General features: G+C 36.9%; 1 protein-coding gene across 3 annotated transcripts in view; it reads left to right on the forward strand.

Moving 5' to 3' along the window:
* Positions 1-21,276, forward strand: part of KPNA5 (karyopherin subunit alpha 5) — a 52,125-nt gene extending 30,849 nt beyond the window's left edge. Inside the window, exons 8-14 of one of the 3 annotated variants that reach the window (XM_080664476.1) lie at positions 3,463-3,562; positions 7,427-7,590; positions 10,062-10,140; positions 12,064-12,189; positions 13,951-14,078; positions 16,611-16,789; positions 19,449-21,276. In XM_080664476.1, coding sequence (XP_080520602.1) covers positions 3,463-3,562; positions 7,427-7,590; positions 10,062-10,140; positions 12,064-12,189; positions 13,951-14,078; positions 16,611-16,789; positions 19,449-19,756 — 1,084 coding nt within the window. In that variant the 3' untranslated portion in view covers positions 19,757-21,276. The remainder of the gene's footprint in view (positions 1-3,462; positions 3,563-7,426; positions 7,591-10,061; positions 10,141-12,063; positions 12,190-13,950; positions 14,079-16,610; positions 16,790-19,448) is intronic. The other 2 variants (XM_080664477.1, XM_080664478.1) reach the window with 2 other exon arrangements.
* The last annotated feature ends 1,106 nt before the right edge of the window (positions 21,277-22,382 follow it).

The raw sequence follows: 22,382 nt of genomic DNA on the forward strand, positions 1-22,382 counted from the left end.
CACTGTAAGAAGCTTAGGTCAGGGATGAGAATTCAAAATTGCCACCAGCACAGACCTGAGGTTCCGCTTCTTAGAGCAGCCAGAGATACACCTGGTAGTGGACTGGGGGTGTGACTGAAGGGCTGACATGAAAGCAGGGCCATTCTGGATTTCCCAGAGGAGCCAATGGCTGTCTAGGAGGCAGAGCTTTTGATGCTGACTGGCATAGAAACCAACCAATCAGAACCAAATCTGGGTGAACTGCGAGGAGCCAATGGCTGCCTAGGAGGCGGAGCTTTTGACTCTGACTGGCATAGAAATTGACCAATCAGAACCTAATCTGGGTGAACTGTGAAGGCAGAACCTAAGGTGGGGGCTGAGGAGGGGTTTAAGGGCAACAGCTGTTTGGTGTAAGGTGTAAGAAAGTGGTTCAATTTTTTAATAACCGGTTTGGCAGTATAGTGCATATGGCTGGCTATCAGTTCAGATATAGGGGTTATGTATTTTTGTCTGGCAAGAGCATCTCTTCTTGCTGAAAAAGGGCCCCCCCCATTTAAGCAATCCTATCCTATATAATCTATCTATACTAATAAAAGGGTAATATGCTAATTAGACTGGGTCGACCAGCCATCTTCCGGATGTCTGACTTCCTTCCGGACAAAGCCATGGTGGTGGGGGCCAAGGCAGAGGCAGTTAGGGGTAATCAGGCCGGCAGGGGAGGGCAGTTTGGGGCAACCAGGCTGGCAGGGGAGGGCAGTTGGGGGTGACCAGGCTGTCAGGGGAGGGCAGTTGGGGGCATTAGGCAGGCAGGCAGGTGAGTGGTTAGGAGCCAGTGGTCCTGGATTGTGAGAGGGATCCTGGATTGAAGAGGGTGCAGGCTGGCTGAGGGACCCCCCCATGCACGAATTTTGTGCACCAGGCCTCTAGTATTATATAAAAACTCCTGTACATCTCTGTCCTACCTTCTTTAAGTTGTTATTGTCACAAATTACATCATTATAAATTGTGTTCCATTAATATAGATTTATAATTATTGCTTTATGTATTTGTCTTTAATTCGAATAGAAATAAAGAGAAATTACAAACCAAAAATATAATAATACATCCTTTTATATTTATGTAATTATTTTTAGCAGTGTTCTTTATTTCTACTTATGGTTTTGAGTTATTGTTTATTGTCCTTTCATTTCAACCTAAATAACTTCTTTTATTCTTGTAAAGCAGATCTACTAGTAATGAATTTCTTCAGCTTTTGTTTTTCTGGGTATCGTTTACTTTGTCCTTATTTTTAAAAAATAATTTTGCTGGAGATAGCAATTCTTGGTTGACAGTTTTTTTCTTTTAGTATTTTAAATATTTAATTGCATTGCCTCTGACCTCTATGGTTTTTGTTTTATAATATATTTTTACTGATTTCAGAGAGGAAGGGAGAGGAAGAGAGATAGAAACATCAATGATGAGAGAGAATCATTGATCAGCTGCCTCCTGCACGTCCCACACTGGGGATTGGGCTGATGTCACTGCAGAATAGGGATTACAAAAATAGAATATACATAGGTCGACACTCAACCACTGAGCCATGCTGGCCAGGCTGACTTCTATGGTTTTTTATGAGAAATTAGCTGTTGATCTTAAGGAAAGAGTACCCAATTAGTCAAAGGCAAGTATCTTTCATTAGTTATTCAGGGAGCACCCAGACAGGTCAAAACAGGCAAGCACAATTCCTTGAAAACAAAGTCTCCATAGCTCCAAAGTCTCCATAGCTCCATAGCTCCAGGAACTCATAGTGGGAACTCCAGATTTTGTTTCCAAGGCTGCTGCCAGACTGGGGAGGGGATTGGGCAAGGGTAAATTATACTGCTAGAAAGCTCTCCTGCTATATCTCAGCTCTTTCTTGGTTAAAAGTTTTCTTGGTTATTGTAAACTTCTGACTGTCTTTGAGAGTTAGGATAAAGTTGATTTGACAGGATTTGTAAGTTTTTTTCCATATTTCTGGGAGGGTACGGACCCCAGAGTTCCCTTCTCCACCATTTTTGCTGATGTCACTGCAGAATAGGGTTTTTTTTTGTTTTGTTTTGTTTTTTAAACTTCTAGCAGCTGGGAGATCAAAAATAGTAAGAAGGACAATTTGTTAAAATACACACACACACACACACACACACAATATCTCTTCTCAATACCTTATCTTCATTCACTTTGACCCCACATTCCTTGCTTATTGAATTTGTATAATGTATATTCATGGTTAAAAAAAGTAATCTAATACTCCTTGTAAAGTATAAAGAGACAAGTAAGTTAATTTCCCATGGCACCATTTATTCTGAACATGTTTTATGTCTTGTAAGAATCCACTTAGATCATAGATTCAAAAATTTAAAAATAGAGCTATGCTATGTTTACTTTTGTTTCTGGAAATATAATGAATTTGAAAAACTACCTTTTCCTATTTTACCAGCTCATTTTGAAGTCCTTATAAAGTACTAGAGGCCCGTTGCACGAAGAGATTCGTGCAACAGGCCTTCCTTCCCTTGGCTTCCAGCACTGGTTTTCCTCCGGCACTCGGGATCCAGGCCTTTGCTCCAGCCGGAGTCTGCCGCCTTTGCTGCACAGACTCCGGCCAGAGTCTGCCTTCTTCGCCTTTGCTGCACAGACTCCGGCCAGAGTCTGCCTTCTTCGCCTTTGCTGCACAGACTCCGGCCAGAGTCTGCCTTCTTCGTCTTTGCTGCAGACTCCGGCCAGAGTCTGCCTTCTTCGTCTTTGCTGCAGACTCCGGCCAGAGTCTGCCTTCTTCGTCTTTGCTGTAGGCTCCGGCCAGAGTCTGCCTTCTTCGTCTTTGCTGCAGACTCCGGCCAGAGTCTGCCTTCTTCGTCTTTGCTGTAGGCTCCGGCCAGAGTCTGCCTTCTTCGCCTTTGCTGCACAGACTCCGGCCAGAGTCTGCCTTCTTCGTCTTTGCTGCAGACTCTGGCCAGAGTCTGCCTTCTTCGTCTTTGCTGTAGGCTCCGGCCAGAGTCTGCCATTTTCATCTTTGCTGCAGACTCCAGCCAGAGTCTGCTGTCTTCCCTGCAGACTCCGGCTAGAGTCTGCCGTCTTTGTCTTTGCTGCAGACTCCAGCCGGAGTCTGCCATCTTCGCTGCAGACTCCCATCTTTGTCTTTGCTGCAGACTCTGGAGTCTGCAGTCTTCATCTTCGCTGCGGCCAGAGTACCACTCCTGTAGATCCCTTCACCCCCTGCCCCCGCCCTCCCTCCCTCTCCCCAGCCGGCCACTTTGCGCCTGGAGCAGCTGGGCGGCCGCCATCTTTGTCCTTCTAATTTGCATATTCCCTCCTGTTTGGCTGGTGGGCGTAGCGGAGTGATGGTCAATTTGCATGTTTCTCTTTTATTAGTGTAGATATTGAGAATTTTTATGTTATGATAGAAAATAGCTAAAGAGGAAAAATGAAAGTAAAGTGACAATTCCTTTTTTTTTTTTTTCACCTTGGCAGGTTATTAACAAATTCAAACAGACTTACAACAACCAGAAATGCTGTATGGGCCCTCTCAAATTTATGTAGAGGCAAAAACCCTCCTCCAAACTTTAGTAAGGTATGAGTAAAATACACAAATTAAGGAATCTGTCTATATAAACTTTTAATTCTTTTAATAGATTTTTAGAGATTGAATGGAAATTATTTTTATTTTAATAATTATTTTCCTTATTGATTAGACAATGTTTGCACATACACAAAATCAAGAGATATATAGTAAAAAGGAAGTTTTCCTTTCTACCCATATCATACCCATGATTGCCTCTTCCCAGGCAAGCACTGTCACTGATGTTTACATACCTTAGAGTTGACTTTAGAAACCTTCTAGTCTACTTCTTGTCGTTTAGGAAATTGGAGCCCCACACAAGATTAAGGTAATTCATTCAGGTCCACTGATATACAATTAAAGTAACTAGTCCAGAGTGGCTTGTGCTTTTACATTGTACTGTTGATGTGTTAGAATATCTTTTCTCCATTTACTAATATCCTGCTAAAATAGTAGATTATTTATAAATTCCCAATCCCAGTTGTATTGTCTTCAGTAGGATGTTGTTAGAAAGGTAGAATGTGGGTAAATTTTTGGGATACCATCTTACTCCTTTTGAATTCCACATTTCATCTCAAAAAGTAGATTAAACAATTAGCTTTGATTATATATTTTTTCTTTTTTTGTTTATCTTTATTGTTGAAAGTATTGCAGATATCCCCTGTTATCCCCCCATTGACTCCCTCCTCCCTGCTCTCACTCCCTCCTCTGGCCGTCACCAGACTGTTGTCTGTGTCCATGGGTTATGCATATATGCATGTAAATTCTTTGGTTAATCTCTTCCTGCCCAACCCTCCCTTTGAGATTCATCAACCCATTGCCTGCTTCCTTGTCTGGTTCTATTTTGTTCATCAGTTTCTTTTGTTCATTAGATTCCACATATAAGTGAGATCATGTGGCATTTGTCTTTCTCTGACTGGCTTATTCAACTTAGCAAAATAGTACAACCACTATGAAAAACAGTGTGGAGTTTCCTGAAAAAATAAAAAATGAAACTGCCATTTGACCTAGTTATCCCGCTTCTAGGACTATATCCTAAGAATCCCGAAACACCAGCCACAAGGAATATATGCACCCCTATGTTCTTAGCAGTGTTACCTACAATAGCTAAGATCTGGAAGTAGTCCAAGTGCCCATCAGTAGATGAGTGGATATTTTTTCCATTGATTTTTAGAGTGGAAGGGAGGGAGGGAAGAGGGGAGAGAGAAAGAAAGGAAGGGAGGGAGGGAGGGAGGGAGGGAGGGAGGGAGGGAGGGAGGGGGAGAGAGAGAAAGAAAGAGAGAGAGAAAGAGAGAAAGAAAGAGAAACGTGGATGTGAGAGAGACATATTGATTGGTTGCATTCTGCAGGCTCCCTGACCAGGGTTGGGATAGAACCTGCAAGCCAGGTACATGCCCTTGACCTCAGAATCCAATAAGTGATCCTTTGGTGTGTGGGCTGATGCTCTAACCCAGTGGTTGGCAAACTGCGGCTTGCAAGCCACATGCGGCTCTTTGGCCCCTTGAGTTTTTAGCAAAGGTCAGCTTAGGAGTACCCTAATTAAGTTAATAACATTGTACCTACCTATATAGTTTAAGTTTAAAAAATTTGGTTCTCAAAAGAAATTTCAGTCGTTGTACTGTTGATATTTGGCTCTTTTGACTAATGAGTTTGCCCACCACTGCTCTAACCACTTAGCAACACCAGCTAGGGCACTTTTCCCTCTTTTAACTGCATGTATGGAGATGAAAAATACAAAGATCTGTGGTACATTTTGTACCACTACCTTGACTTGTGCTAAGGTGCTGATAGTTTTACCCACCATTGCTTTTGTACCTTTAATGCAGTGGGTCTCAACCTTCCTAATGCCACGACCCTTTAATACAGTTCCTCATGTTGTGGTGGACCCCCAACCATAAAATTATTTTCGTTGCTACTTCATAACTGTAATCTTGCTACTGTTATGAATCGTAATATAAATATCTGTGTTTTCCGATGGTCTTAGGCCACCCTGCTAGCGGTTTTCAACCTGTGGGTCACGACCCAGAGGTTGAGAACCGCTGCTGTAGAGCCTAAGACCATCGGAAAACGCAGATATTTACATTACGATTCATTAACAGTAGCAAGATTACAGTTATGAAGTAGCAACGAAAATAATTTTATGGTTGGGGGTCCACCACAACATGAGGAACTGCATTAAAGGGTCGCGGCATTAGGAAGGTTGAGAGCCACTGCTTTAATGCAAATGTTAACAAAATGAAAAAGACCAGTTATGTGTTAGTATAATTGTGAAAAATTTTTTGGCATAAAAGACCCCCAAATGTTTCAAGAATCCCTCAGGGGTTCATGGACCCCACTTTAAAACCCTCTGGCCTACAACATTATGTAATATCTACTTGACTAATTCCCTGTATTGCTCTATCTTTTCCTTGTTTGTGAGAAGATGGTGGAGCAGAAATGTATTTATTTTGCTCTCTTAAAATAGAAATCTGTAGCACTTCATTGTTTTTCACATAAGTAAAAAGATATATATCAGTTACACTAGTTTTTTTAATTTAAAAGTTTACAGTTGCTTTTAAGAACTGATTCTCACGTTTCTTTGTTCAAGGAAGAGGAGGTGGTTGGCAAGGGTGAAGGCATGATTGTTGGGGTAGGATCCAGTTGTGCAGATTCTATTTCCTAACTTACAGATGAACATGTCTGTTTTGTAAGTGAACTGATTTCTGTTCCTGGGTCCTAGGGTCATTTTTACAGGAAGGTCCCAGCAGGGAAGATAAGTGTTTTCAGATGATTATAGTGAATGTACTCGCAATCTTTAAAATAGAGGTGAAGAAAACATCAGCCTAAACTATTAGAATGTGAAAAAGCTGTCATCACTTTTTATTTGTGGCATTTAACATAGAACTCTTATTGAGAAGAGAGACTAAGAGATGTTAGGTTGCTGATTAAAAAAAAAAACAAAAAAAAAAAACAACTTCCAAGGAATATAGAATCAATACTGAGTGTAGCAATAAAAAACCCCCAACATCTCAGTGCTTACTATATGCCAGGCATTGTTCTAAGATGCTATATGCATTCTTACTAATGTAACGATATTGTATTATCCTGGTTTATAAGTGAAGAATTTAGGGTTTAGAGATATTGGGTTATTTGCCCATGGTCACACAGCTAATGGATAGTGTTTGAACCTAGGTCTCTCTAATTTGAGAGGAAGGATCATAGAATTTATCTAATTCAGCCTCTTTGTTTCACAGATTTGAAAACTGAATCTCTGAGAGATGAAGTGACTTGCTCACCTCACAACTAATTAGTTTTAGTTTTATGCTGGCAGGATTAAAAATCTCTATTGTCTTATATATTCTTTTAATTGAAGATTTAGGTTTTCAATACATTAAGAAATGTAGTTTATTTGTGACTTCCATTAAAAAACCCTGCAGACTTCTTTTTGTATTTTTTATACTTTTACTTTTTAACTGATTATTATACATACTTCCAATAATGTATATGTAGTAAGTAAAGTGGGATTCATTTAAGTTGGATCATATTCCATGATCATTACATTAAAAACTTAATGGGAATAGTTTTACTTCTCTCAGTTTTAGTGTGCCATTTTTTGGGGTGTGTTTGTGTATGATTTAGACATAGACAGAGGATCCCAAATACGTATTTCATTATTTTAAAAAAACTTAAATTATCACGTATCTTATTCAGTATAAGATTAGTAGGGGTCATAATCAGTGTCAAACTGATTATATCTGATCATAATTTTAAAACAATAGAATGTTTACTTTCTCTACTATTAAATGTTAGTTTTAAAACAAATTTCTATATTTTCCTAAAGAAACGTGTTTTTAGGTAGAGAAAAATTTTAAATATTGCCTCTTTTTTCCCTAACAGGTTTCACCTTGCTTAAATGTCCTGTCACGATTGTTGTTTAGCAGTGACTCAGATGTATTAGCAGATGTGTGTTGGGCCCTTTCTTATCTCTCTGATGGACCCAACGATAAAATTCAAGCAGTCATCGATTCTGGAGTCTGTCGAAGATTGGTGGAACTTTTGATGTAACTATAATTTATAATTAATAATTACATGATTGTGAGTTTAGCAGTTAGAGCGGCCATGGGCAAACTACGGCCCGCGGGCCGGATCCGGCTGTTCTATCCGGTTCTCTCGCTCTCCCCTCCACTCCTTTACTTTGAATTTATATTAGTTCACACAAACACTCCATCCATGCTTTTGTTCCGGCCCTCCGGTCCAGTTTAAGAACCCATTGTGGCCCTCGAGTCAAAAAGTTTGCCCACCCCTGAGTTAGAGTAATGGCCTCTTAAACATCTCGAGAATCATCTATGGGAAGGGTTGAAAAGCTACTATCCACTTTGCAGAATAGCTATAATATTGAAAAGTTGACCCTTAAACTTGTGTCTTATATCCTCTAGTTGAGACTATTCATTTTGTTAATGAATTTCATTAGTTTTAAGCTCTTAATGAATGAGAGGTACTTAATTCAACAAGTATGTATGAAATGCCTGTTACCTGCTAGAGTAAGATATTGAGTATAGAATGTAGTTCCTGCTCTCCCAGAATGAATAATTTAATTAATTGTTCATTACAATTATTAATCTGTGTAAAAGATCACGTAGTGAAAATTATTTAGTATTTCACTTGTATTAAAGATAATATGTTTCTCTGTGCTGAGCTATTATCACTACCTTCTTTAAAAAGAACAGATTTTTAAAAATATATATATTTTATTGATTTTTACAGAGAGGAAAGGAGAGGGATAGAGAGTTAGAAACATCGATGAGAGAGAAACATCGATCAGCTGCTCCTGCATATCCCCTACTGGGGATGTGCCCGCAACCAAGGTACATGCCCTTGACCTGAATCCAACCTGGGACCTTTCAGTCCACAGGCTGACACTCTATCCACTGAGCCAAACCAATCAGTGCAAGAACAGATTTTTGATACAAGGAAGTTAAAAACTTCTAAGGGAACTTATTTTAAAAAGGTATTATAATTTTTCATCCCTTTCTTTTAAAACATGTATTATCTTCCTTCCTTTCTTCTTCAGTCAAAAAGCCACTAGGTAAGCCCAAATAAGGTAGATGGCAGAAAGAAGAGAGGTTTGATAAGGGGTTGTGGCTCCAGCATGAAGAAGGTGGGCAGGCAGGTCCAGTGGGGGCGTCAGGGCGCATGCTTGAGGATGGCACCAACTAGAACAGAGCAGATAACCAGGCTGGAGCAGGTGGGAGCCAGCACCCTGTGGCATAGCAGCCTAGCTAGATCAGAAGATTAGTCATACACCGGGGAATTCTGATAATAGGAACTATCTTATTCTCAGAGAATGGATTTATAAATATGGAAAGGAAGAAAGCCAGAAAAATCTTGTGTGATATTAGAGTTGGAAATGGACTCTAATGTGAACTCATGGCTTTCAACATTAAAGAGCTAGATCTAGAAACAAATATACTAGTATATGTAATTGTGTGTGTGTGTATGTGTATGTGCGCGCGCATGTGCGTGCACGTTTTTCTTAAAAGGGCTTGGGAGCCGTGACACATTTATGCTTGTTAGCTGAGCACACCAAATGCCCAGGTTTTTAAACACTGCTCTTCCTTAACAGGAACCAGGATTCTTGGAGAAATAGCTGATTCCAAGGCTGAGACTGATAAAAAATAAGATATACTCAGAAATAATGACTGCTCAAAGAATGCATAAATGTTAAAAGAACACAGAAGTCCACTTAAAGGGTCTCCTACTGTTCAAACCTGGGATGATCTGAGCATTGAAATAAATTCATAGTAGTATATTGGAACTTATTGAATAAAATAGGAGTCCATGAGTCCACACTAAAATAATTACATAGGTCAATAGATAGAAAAGGCATGTAGTTGGAATGATAATATTAGAAAATTATCATTTGCAACAATACTAATAATTATTAATAATCCAGACACTAAGCATCAAGAGATGCTAAAACTATTGGTGAAAGTGGGCTAAAGGATGGGATTTTACATAGCCTATAAGTATTTCCTCACAAAATGTGAATTATAAAAGGAAAAATAGTAATGTTAAAGTGGAGAAATCTAACAGACACCATCTTAATTAAGCAAGCAGAGTTCAGTGCCACTATAATGGAGAAAACAGATACCATATGCTATCCAAAACTATGTAATAAAAAGACTGTAGCATTTGTGTTATCCCAGCCAAAATATATAACTTGTGTCTTAATCATGAGGAAACATTGGACAAAACCAAATAACTGGCTTATTTTCATAAAAAAGGTCAAGATCAAGAAAATCAAGTAAAAATTAAGTAATTGTTTTTAATTAAAGGAGGTTAACAGCTGAGTGCACCACATGATCCTGGATTAGATTCTTTATTATGGAGATAATTATGGGATAATTAGTGAAAACTTGAATGGATTCTCTGGGTAAAGAGTATATTGGATTTTTTTGGGTACTATTTTTACAAATTCCTGTAAAATTTAAATTCTTGTTAAGTGTGTAAGTTAATATTTTTATTATTTTAGGCACAATGATTATAAAGTTGTATCACCTGCATTAAGAGCAGTTGGTAATATTGTGACTGGTGATGATATTCAAACACAGGTGAGTTCAGACTTTTTAATAGGATAAACTAACAATTATATAGGCATCTATAATGTAAGCATATTCTTAATAATAAGTGATCAGACTCAAATACATCTATGTGAAAGTACTATCCTAGAGCTATATCAATATGAAGACGTACATGATAGGAGTTAGGCTCTGGAGGGATTTGCAATTCAATTGGAGAGAAAAATATAAGTTAAAACAACATAAATTACCCTAGGTAGTATATGTTTTCTAAGAGCTGATTGGTCAGTAAATGCTATAAAAGTTTAAAGAAGAAATCAGTGTACTAAGAAATCATCATAGATTCCACGGAGTTGGAATAAAAGCTAGATCTTAAAAGTAGAGGACATAAGTAGACTAGAAGAGATTTTTGTGCCAGGCATGTATGGAGGTATGTTTAAGAGGCATTAAACTTGACTGGAGAAGAAACTGTTAGTGAGAGGATGATTGGTTATAAATAATCAATATACTGACTAGAGGCCTGATGCACGAAATTTGTGCATGGGTAGGGTCCCTAGGCCTGGCCAGCGATCAGGGCCAATTGGGGCCTTCCAGCTGCTGGCTGGGGCCTTCCTTTGTTCCACGCTACCCCCTGGTGGTCAGTGCATGTCATAGCCAGCAGTCAAACTCCCGGTCGGTCGAACTCCCGAGGGGACAATTTGCATATTAGCCTTTTATTATGTAGGATTGAAGACCTAGATTATGAGAATGAAAGGAAAGACAGCAAGGAAACACTTTCCGAATTGGTAATGAACTATGTGTGTGAGATATCAAAAAAGGTGTGATATTAAGATTGATGTTAGATCTGGTATAGATAGTCTTTCTAGAAACTTCAACTCTATAACACATTATATTCTGTTTTGTTTGCCACCATATAGTAAACTTTTTATTCTAATCTATGTGTTTTGTTTTCATTTTAATCTTTAAAAGTTCTATTTATATACCTGAATTATGAAATAATTGATCCTTAGTAATTGATAGTTACTAAGGAATGTAAAAGAACAAAGCAGAATATACTTCTTTACAAAAGAAAAGTGTAAAATTTAAAAAAAAATATTTTTATTGATTTCAGAGAGGAAGGGAGAGGGAGAGAGATAGAAACATCAATGATGAGAGAGAATCATTGATTTGCTGCCTTCTGCATGCATGCCCCCTACTGGGGATTGAGACCGCAACCCAGGTATGTGCCCTTGATGGGAATCGAACCTGGGACCCTTTAGTCCGTGGGCCGACGCTCTATCCACTGAGCCAAACTGGCCAGGGCTGCTTATTGATTTTAGAGAGAGGCGAAGGGGGAGAGAGAGAGAGGAATATCGATGTAAGAGAGAACATTGATTGGTTGCCTTCTGTACATGTCCTGAGTGGAGATTGAACCTAAAACCTTTCAGGGTACAGAATGATGTTCCAACCAAGTCACACTGGCCAGGATGAAACCGTAAAATTTTTAATGAAACTAACAGACTTATTTCTACATGTTAAGGTTTCTTAACAGTTATGGAATTAGTTACTTTCAAGCTGTTTGATGTGTGTGTGTGTGTGTGTTTGTGTGTTTTCCCCATCAATTCATTTGGCAAAACTAGAGGATGGATCCTGACCAGTCACTATATTGTCTTCAAATAGTAATTTCAGTTGAACTCTGAGTACATTTATAAATTTGAAGGACACAATTCTGAGTGTCTTGCTTATTTTCATTTTAGTACATTGAAAACAGGGCATTTCACTACACCAACACTAGAAAGGTTTTGGCAAAGTGGGATAGTAGAAGACAACAAGTGCCTAAGTTTTACTTTGAGAGGGATTTTTTTCTTAATTTTTCAGAATGGTTTTTGTATTTCTAAATAATTTATGAGTATATTTTTGTTTAGTTTTGTTTTTTATTTTCTATAAAACTGTTTCCATTTCTAAATTTTGTTTTAGGTGATTTTGAATTGCTCTGCATTACCCTGTCTCTTACACTTACTGAGTAGCCCAAAGGAATCAATCAGAAAAGAAGCCTGTTGGACTGTTTCTAACATTACTGCTGGAAATAGAGCTCAGATTCAGGTAAATGCCTTTCAGATCTGAGAAAACAGGAAGATCTCAGAAGTTAGTTTGGAAAAAAGTCAACATTTTATCAGTGATGTGTTTTAGTGAGTTACTGAAAAAGATTGTTGAAAACTATTTGAAAATTATTTTAAAGAACATAGCCTTTCCTCCTCTAAAATAATTACTTATAGTATTCTAATGAGGAATAGCAATTATATATATATACACTAGAGGCCCGGTGCACGAAATTCGTGCACAGGGGGAGGGGTGTCCCTCAGCTCAGCCTGTACCCTCTCCAATCTGGGACCCCTTGAGGGATGTCCGACCACCCGATCGGGCCTAAACGGGTGGTCGGACATCCCTCTCACAATCCAGGACTGCTGGCTCCCAACTGCCCTCCCCTGCATGCCTGGTCCCCCCCCAACTGCCCTCCACTGCAGGCCTGGTCCCCCCAACTGCTCTCCCCTGCAGGCCTGGCCCCGCCCAACTGCCCTTTCCTTCTGACCTGGCCTCCCCCAACTGCCCTTCTCTGCCGGCCTGGTCACCCCTAACTGCCCTCCCTGCTTGCCTGATCGCCCACAACTGCCCTCCCCTGCAGGCCTGGCCCCGCCCAACTGCCCTTTCCTTCTGACCTGGCCTCCCCCAACTGCCCTTCTCTGCCGGCCTGGTCACCCCTAACTGCCCTCCCTGCTTGCCTGATCGCCCACAACTGCCCTCCCCTGCAGGCCTGGCCCCGCCCAACTGCCCTTTCCTTCTGACCTGGCCTCCCCCAACTGCCCTGCTCTGCCGGCCTGGTCACCCCTAACTGCCCTCCCTGCTTGCCTGATCGCCCACAACTGCCCTCCCCTGCAGGCCTGCTCTACACCAACTGCCCTCCCTTGCTGGCCTGTCTCCCCCAACTACCCTCCTCTGCTGGCCTGGTCACCCCTAACTTCCCACAACTGCCCTCCCCTGCAGGCCATCTTGTGGCGGCCATCTTGTGACCACATGGGGGCAGCCATCTTTGACCACATGGGGGCGGCCATCTTGTGTCTTGGTGTCATGGTCAATTTGCATATTACTCTTTTATTAGGATATACATATACATATGCATATATATGCATATGCATATACAATTATGTATAAATGTGGTTGTCTCCACATGTGCCTGATATAATGGTTAGGCTTTAAAAAGGGACTGATTTTTGTAAATTTAAAAAAAGTTAGACAGTGATCTCAAAACTATTAAATAATGATCTATTAGGACCCTATTAAACTTTTGAGTCAGTAATTACCTGATCCATCATCTGCCTTATGTTTTATCATCTTTAAAATTTAAATTCTGCTAATATATTCTCCAGTCTTTGTTTTGTTTTGTTTTTCTGTTAATTCTCACCCGAGGATATTTTCCCATTGATTTTTAGAAGAGTGGAAGGCAGGAGGAGAGACAGAGAGAGAGAAACATTGATGTGAGAAAGATACATCAAGTGGTTGTCTCCCACATGTGCCCAACCAAGGCCAGGGATCGAGCCTGCAACTGAGATACATGCCCTTGACCAGAATCCAACCTGGGATCCTTCAGCCTGAGGGCCGATGCTCTACCCACTGAGCCAAACCAGCTAGGGCTATATTCTCCAGTCTTAAAAAGAAAGTATGTGAACTTCTGTTGAAAGATTAGAAATAAAATATTTCCCAAAAGCCTGCCATTTTAAAGCCACTGAGTTTCAAGATTCATTTTCTTACTAATATATTTAAAACGATATTTGCATTGATTTTGCTCTATCAATTTTTTCTCTTCAGTCAGTTATAGATGCAAATATTTTTCCTGTTTTGATTGAGATTCTTCAGAAAGCAGAGTTTCGCACCAGAAAAGAAGCAGCTTGGGCTATAACTAATGCAACATCAGGAGGCACCCCAGAACAAATAAAGTATGATACAGATTTTTAAAGATTATTTTTAAATGTAAATGAGATATTTACAAATTTAAAAAATACATACTTTTTCTTTGTTTATAAAACTAAAACATTTCTGTCTAATAAGAATTTCTAATGTGAAATGACAGCGTTTGTTATATCAGTTATATTATTTATTTACAGTGGTTTTAATTTTTTCATATAAAGTATGATTAACATCATTCTTGGCAGACTATGAAAAATCAATTTAAAAGATATAAAAAATAGTCTATGTTAATTTGCAAAATATACTGCCATGGGTATTATATTTATCTTAGATTATTAAAGTCATATACATGTAACTTTATTATATAGAAATGACTAATAAATTCAAATATCTACTTATTTAAAATATAATTGAAATAGGAAATAGACATTTCTTTATATAATAATGCTCTTCCAATCACTGTTAGCCTTAACTGTAGATTGGATCTTTTATTTTTCTATAGTAGTTTTCTTTTAATCCAGCCCTTTTATTGTTTATTTGCTTCTTTCTTTTACTAACAACACAAATAGTAGGTACATGAGCTTTGAAATCAGTCTGCCTCCAAATCCTGCTTCTTCAGAAAAGTTGTGACCTGATAAAGTCATTTGACTTCTCTGATCCACAGTTTCTTCATTTTTAAAATGGATGTAATAATGGATAGTACCTTATAGTAGTATCTTGACAATTAAATGCAGTTTATACATTTAAAATGCTTAGCAAGGTACCTAAACGTGTTCTATACTAAAATTAGTTGCTATTATTATTTGTATTAATCATAACTTTTATTATCAGATTGATTTCTAAGTCTCTTTTCATCTCGTGCTTTTATTCTTTTTCCCCCGCATAGCAAAGTTCCACTTTGCACTTCTATGAAAGCCTGACTTCCTGCAGATTCTTCTTGTTCTGAGGATCCCTCCAAGAAACTCAGGGCTTTTTAAGTTTGCGAAGTGACTGTTTAGAACGTATTTTCTAATGAGTATTTGATTTGTTTCTTAATTTATAAAAGAAGTCAGGCTACTATGCTATTTTACAAATCACAGGATTTTGAAGTCTACCTATTGTGAGATCATTGTTAATTATTGCCTTCTCTCCTGCTCTCTCAGATTCATATCTCTGTATGTTAATGACATTCTTCTCTGCTTTTTATTTTCCATTCCACCTATTTGCTTTAAATCAATATTTTCACTTCATTTGTATCATGAATATAAGCAGTAATAAAACAAGATCTTTCTTTTGTTCTGGCTTGTATTTTTTTTTTTTAATGCTAATGTGATTTTTATCTGCTTTGGGACCCAAAGTTAGTTTGTTCACCTCAAACAGTTGTATTTTTTTAAAAATATATTTTTACCATTATGTTTATTATTTTTTAAATTTATTAGTATGAATCAAATATCTAAACAGAGATTATTATTTTTCTAACCATTTCACCATTTCATTTAGTCTACATATACGGGAAGAGGTCTCTTGATCTCAGATTAGGTTTAGTGTGCATACTGCTAATATTGTGGAGTGTTTAATGTTGCCAGTTGTGTTCAATCATTTCAGTTATTGAGCACCAGGTGCTTTCACGTCTTTTATCTCCTTTTACTTCATAATTCTGTGAGATGGTTATTCATTCAACAAATATATTTGATGGGTTACAGTATAGTATATGGCAAGTGAGTGCTCCAGTAAAGGTATGTACATTTAAAAAAAAGGATGGAAACTAACTTTTATTGAATGCCTACTGCATTTCATAGCAACTCTCTGAGTTTGGTACTATTATTACCCCCATTTTAAGATGGGGAAACTGAGGCACAGAGCAGTTAGTCAAAGTCACACATAAGGAGTGAATTGGGATTTGAGACCATGCAGTCTGACTTCAGAGCATGTTTATTTATTTTTTTACCTTTGTGTTTAAATGGACTATTTGTCAAGTGAACAAATCATTACTTTATTTACATTATAGAAAATGGAAAAAGAGCTAACAAGAACTAGAAAAGAACAAAGCATTTAAAAATGATTAATTTTCGTGAACATTATTTATTAAAATTATTCACAACATGGCCTATTTTGCTCCTAGAAGGCTTCTATGCTTCTGAAACAAAACATGTTTCAGAACATTAGCTATGATTATTTTTGTGGGAAACTTCCTGAAATTTTATTTAGATGCCCCTCCTCCCTCTCATTTCTACCTACCAGCTCATATGACCCTTTAAAAACATAGGCCCACCCTCAAAAACAAATAAGCCTCTAACCCACTTAGTGTTGATGTGCCAGATTCTGTATATTTTTGTAATATTTGTAATACCATTTATTGCTAATTATGAGAACAGGAGAGTAAAAACATGTTTTCAGGTTTCTATGTAAGTGAATATTTAATTGTTTTTAATTTTTGGGTTAACAGGGATACTTTACTTAATTGTTTATATAACATTTCACTAAAGAATATTTTCATGTTGTTGCCATAAATAATACTTAAGTCTTTTTCAATGTTATTTCTCCCCACCTTTTTTTTTTTTTTTTTTTTAATTACTCTGAAGGTATTTGGTAGCTTTAGGCTGCATTAAACCACTTTGTGACCTATTGACTGTTATGGACTCTAAGATAGTCCAAGTGGCTTTAAATGGACTTGAAAATATTTTACGTCTTGGAGAACAAGAATCTAAGCAGAATGGGATGGGTATTAATCCATACTGTGCTCTCATTGAAGAAGCATATGGTAAGCAGTCAGTTAAAAACATAATTACATTGATGTAATTGCAGTGCACATGTAGGTTTGTGTTCCACGTTTTAACATTTTGGAGAAATCTTACATTTCTACATAACATAACTTTTAATAGCCACATAATGTTATATTGAGTGAAGATTGCAGATCGCTTTAGCCACATTGAGTGCAGTTTTAGCCATATTCTTGCGGTTGATCCCTAGTTTGTTTCCATTTTCTTTACCACTTTACATATGCTAACATAAGCATCTTACTGAATATAATTTTTTCTGTTGAAGTAATATTTTGGGATGAATTTTTAGGAATGCTATTGCTGTGTTCTACGCATAGACTTCTTTTTAAGCTTTTGGTATGTTTTCTATTTTGCTTTCCAAAGGCATGTTACATGGTGGTGTTACTGGCATTGTATGAATCTACTCTACAACCTCTTGTTTTGTTGATTTTGCTGATTTAGCAGATGTAGAATAGTATCAACAAGTTACTTTTATGTGTCTCTTGTTTTATTTCATGTATAAGCTGGTGTGTATTTTCCATGTATTGATGTATTTATTCATCTGAATTGCATGTTTATTAAACTTTGTCCAATTACTCATATGTCTCTCCTTTACTAAAAATTTGAATTAATTTTATTTTACAGTTGTTTACTTTAATATGGCTCTCTCCAGTTTTTTACCTTTTTATTTTAATAAGACAAATCATGTTCATTTATATTTAATAAATGATTCAATCTAATCTATTTCTTCAAAATTTACAAAGTCATTGCCCCTGTAGAGATTTGGTGAATTTTTTTTTATTGACTAAATATTTCTTTTTTTAAAATTGATTTTTAGAGAGAGAGAAAGGGAGAGGGAGAGTGAGAGAAATATTGATGTGAGAGCAAAACATCAATGTGAGAACAAAACAATGATCAGCTGTCTCCTGCACACTGCTTAGCTGGGATGGAGCCCACAACCTCAGGCATGTGCCCTGACCAGGAACGGAACCAGCAACCTTTTGGTCCACAGGATGCATCCAAACAACTGATCCACACTTTCCAGGGCTTGGCTAGATATTTCTGGATGATTGGTCTCATTTAACTTAACTCACATGGAATCTATTTTAGGATAAGGAATAAATCTAAGTTGATTATTTTCCTTTTAATATATTTTTATTAAATATTCACTTCTGTCTTAAGTATTGTATGGTGATTATATTATATGGTGATTCAAGCTTTTATTTATGATTTTTTTTTTATCCTCACCCAAGGATATTTTTCCAGAGAGTGGAAGAGAGAGGGAAAGATAGAGAGAAACATCGATGTGATCGATTGGTTGCCTCCTGCACATACCCTGACCAGGCTGGGGAGGAGCCTGCAACCAAGGCTGGTGCCCTTGACTGAAATCACACCTGGGACCCTTTGGTCCACAGGCTGACGCTCTATCCACTGAGCCAAAACCACTAGGGTTTAGCTTTTCTTTATGATGACTAGAGGCCCAGTGCATGGATTCGTGCACCGATGGGGTCCCTTGGACTAGCCTGTGGGGATCAGGCCGAAACCAGCTCTCCCAACATCCCCCGAGGGGTCCCAGGTTGTGAGGGTGCAGGCCAGGCCGAGGGACCCCACTGGTGCATGATTGGGGCTGGGGAGGGACCACTGGAGGGCTTCAGGGTGTGTCTGGCTTGTCTTGCCCCAGTCCCCATCGGCTGGACCCCAGCAGCAAGCTAACCTACTGGTCAGAGTGCCCCCTGGTGGTCAGTGTGTGTCATAGTGACTGGTTGAAGGATTGAATGAACAGTTGGACACTTAGCATATTAGGCTTTTATTATATAGGATTCTTAAACCAAACCTGGGATATTACTTTATTTTTATTTCAATTTATATAATCTGATTGGTTAAGACATTACATAATTATAAAATATTAATCACTGAATTAAGAATATTTCTTTACTACAGTCATTATTTTGACTCCAAATTATGGGAGAGTTTGGGCTATTCTATGTTTGTGTATAGATATGACTACTTTGCTAATTCTTTCAATCCTGCAATTGGATAAGTGAAGAGGTTTGTTTAATTAAATAAAAAATATTTTCAGCATTACCCAGACCTATGTGTAGATTTCTTTTTCTTGTGAGCTATAGATTCTCTTATCAAAATGGTCTTTTTCAGTTTCATTTATTTAGGTTATAAATTATACAGTAGCTACATTGGATTTACAAATAGTACTCCTTTATTATATATTGATACTCTCTGGTTCATTCTGTGAGAGAATGGTGTTTGCACACATTTTACTTTTTTTGTTTGTTTTGTTGCTTTTCATTTTTGTGCTTTTCATTTAGCATAATTACTCTGGAAAAGACCCGTGGATAACCTAAAACTGTCACTTTAAGATTGAGAAACTAAAGTAGAGAGTGACTAAAATTATTTGGACAAAATCACAAAGCTAGCAAAATGGAGTCTGTGATCTTCTTACCCCTTAGGCCTGTGTTACTTTCTCTTAGCACACTACCCCATACTCTCATTTTTGAAGTAAAAAGCATAAGTGTTTACTATCAGTAAGTGCAAAAATTAGATAAAAATAACAGTCCCATTACCAGTTATTTGATTGGTTATTTTGGTTGAAATATATGTTGAAAGTTGAGTAACAATTTTATGTATATATGCTTTGAATAACAGGTCTAGATAAAATTGAATTTCTACAAAGCCATGAAAATCAAGAAATTTACCAAAAGGCTTTTGATCTGATTGAACATTACTTTGGTGAAGAAGACGACGACCCCACCATTGTACCTCAGGTGGATGAAAACCAACAACAGTTTGTATTTCAGCAGCAGGAAGCACCAATGGAAGGGTTTCAACTTTCACTCGGTGGAGGAAAGAATTCACGGCTAAAAAGTAGCTTCCGATATCTCCTGTGTTACCACGTCAGTAGGAATGTTGATATGTTCTTATGTAGAACAGAAAAGGAGTTGATGCACTTTTAAAGGCAAACAAAAGTTTCCAGTCAGCTGCAACCTTTCAGTATAGTTTTGTTTTTATTTTGATGTGCTTGTATATATGTCTTTTATTATTTTATCTGTTCCTTAATCTATTCATGAGCAACTAAATACATTATGAAGTTATTTAATAACTTAAGCTTGAAAAGGAGAACTTTGGTAAGGTATTACATATGGTTCTGAATTTTTTTCTAGCATTCTAGGAAACTGCATATTAGCAGTCCAGGTAGTTAGAATTGCATTGTGGCAGCAAGTCTGACAGGCCCAATCTCTACTAAATCTACCTCTATCTTGAAGCAAAAACACTTCAGAAGCATTAGTATAAAAGCTAAAGTAAAATGTGAAAATAATCTATTACCTTAAATTATAAATCACTGTGCTGGAGGTTATACTTTACAAAAATAAATTACAACAGAAAAAGCTGTAACATTTATTTATAAAACACAGAAGAAATATTGACAATTAAAATGTGGCAATTGTGAAGAGAGAAGCTGTTCTTCATGTTGAGCACATTAAAATGATTACACATTAAATATTTGTGTTTTTAACATATAAATGCTATTGTATTAGCATATTTTGTATTTTGAACAAATGTGCTCCCAGTTTTGAAATAGTGTTTTATAATTTTTCACTCTTTATTTTAAAAAAGCCTAATTTTAAGGGATGCCAGCATCAGTCTAAAGTAGTGCTGCATAGCAAAAATAATACTGTATGTAATTCTTTCTCTGATTTTTCAGAGCATTAATTGAAGTTCATTTTCTGTGTATTAATGAATTTAGGTACTTGAATGGTGAAATTATCATGAAGAAGTCACCTTGATATGTGCTAGTTAATATACTTAATGTTTGGACACAAAAAGATATTTATGAAAATTGATAAGGATTCTTTAGTTGCAATCTACATTAGGATTTTTTTAACATTCAGAGTTTCATACTTCTGTGTTATCAATCAGTGTATTATATTACATTTATATTAGATTGGTCAATATAATGTATGTGTTTTATGTATTAAAGGCAAAACCTCTTCAAACTGAAACTTTTTAAAAAGTTTCAATAGAAAAGTTATATATATTTATGTGTGGATAAATATATATGTACGTGTCTGTGTGTACTTGGTAAAGTTTTCTAAGCAGACATGGTACTGTTGAACTCAGCTTTTTCATTTATAGTTATATGCAGGCCATTTACATTTCTAATTATATAACTAAAATATTTAAAAATTAGCTTACAACTGTTTCAAGATGGGAACTGAAGCATTTTTGATATGATTCATAGTCTATTCTGTAAAGAAATATTTCATTTATGATAGCATTTATAATGTTTCTGCTGGAAATCAGAGGCATGTTACAAGAAGAAAATGTATACATGAGTACTTTTAAATAGTATGAAACTTTGCAAATTATGTGTCATGAAACTAAGCTTTTGGCAAGAGACTTAAAACCTACAACTATAAAGTACAGGTTTAAATGATGTTTAAATGCTGACTGTGTCTGCCAAACTTCTTTTATATTAAGCAGAAGATTGTATTTGTGTCCTTTTTATTGTAGTGGAAGTTACGAAGTTTAGTATAAAAAGTTTCTTTTGCATTATGTATCTTAAAAAGAACAGGGTAGTTATATTAAAGATTAGCAAATTGATGGTGAATTTATCAGATAAACACTTTTTTGTGGTATATATGATTCTAAGTATAAGGAGACAGGGTATTCCACTCTTTCTATTCAATTGAACTTAATATAGCATAATTCATAAACTAACCAGCCATGCCTGCTTTTATTTTGAGGATCCTGTAATCACATTAATAAATCTCTAAGCCAAGTCTTTCAAACAAATAGTTCTTATAGAAGGAAAAATAATATATACATATATGTTTGTGCCCATGCACACACATATAGAATGATGTGAGGAGGATTTTAAATTTTTTGACACTAAAATAAACATTATATCTCTAAGTACAGATGTGACCATATTTTAAGCATTCAAATACAAAATTATATTTAATTTCATGGACCTGTTATGTGGGTAATTAATTTGATTAGATTTGAATTCAAGAGACAGTAATAGTTGGGATCAGCTATTGGTGTGGTGGTGACTTTATTGAACCAAGACTAGTTCGTAAAGACTTTGGTGACTGCAAAGACTTTGGTGCAAAGACTTCGTTCGTGAATTTATTTTTCAATACGGCTACTTTTTTCAAATGTACTATATAAAGTGCTCCAAAATGCGTTTTCATTAATCTTCACTGACCCATGGGGGGGAAATGTTTTAACTTCTTTTCCTAAGATTCATTATATTTAAATCCACGAGAAACTGTACCCCACCCCCCCAAAAAATTAAAACACGTAAAGGGGAAACACATGCAACGTTAATGCAGTAATTGATATAGTACTTGGAAGAGTCCTTTACATTTATTGCAGTAAATTTGGTGTTTTGTTTTGTCTGAATTTGAATTTTTAATAGTTAATCTATGCAATTGTGCTTACTGTTTTATATTTGTAAGTACTTGAGTCACTGGACTGTTTTTTTTTGTTTGTTTTTTTACTTAGTGTCATTTTGTTCTCTTACTGGTAGCACTGGAACAAGAAAGCAAAAATATATATATCTATAATAATAAAAGC

The sequence above is a fragment of the Plecotus auritus genome, assembly GCF_963455305.1.
Source record: "Plecotus auritus genome assembly, chromosome: 4".
Taxonomy (NCBI): domain Eukaryota; kingdom Metazoa; phylum Chordata; class Mammalia; order Chiroptera; family Vespertilionidae; genus Plecotus; species Plecotus auritus.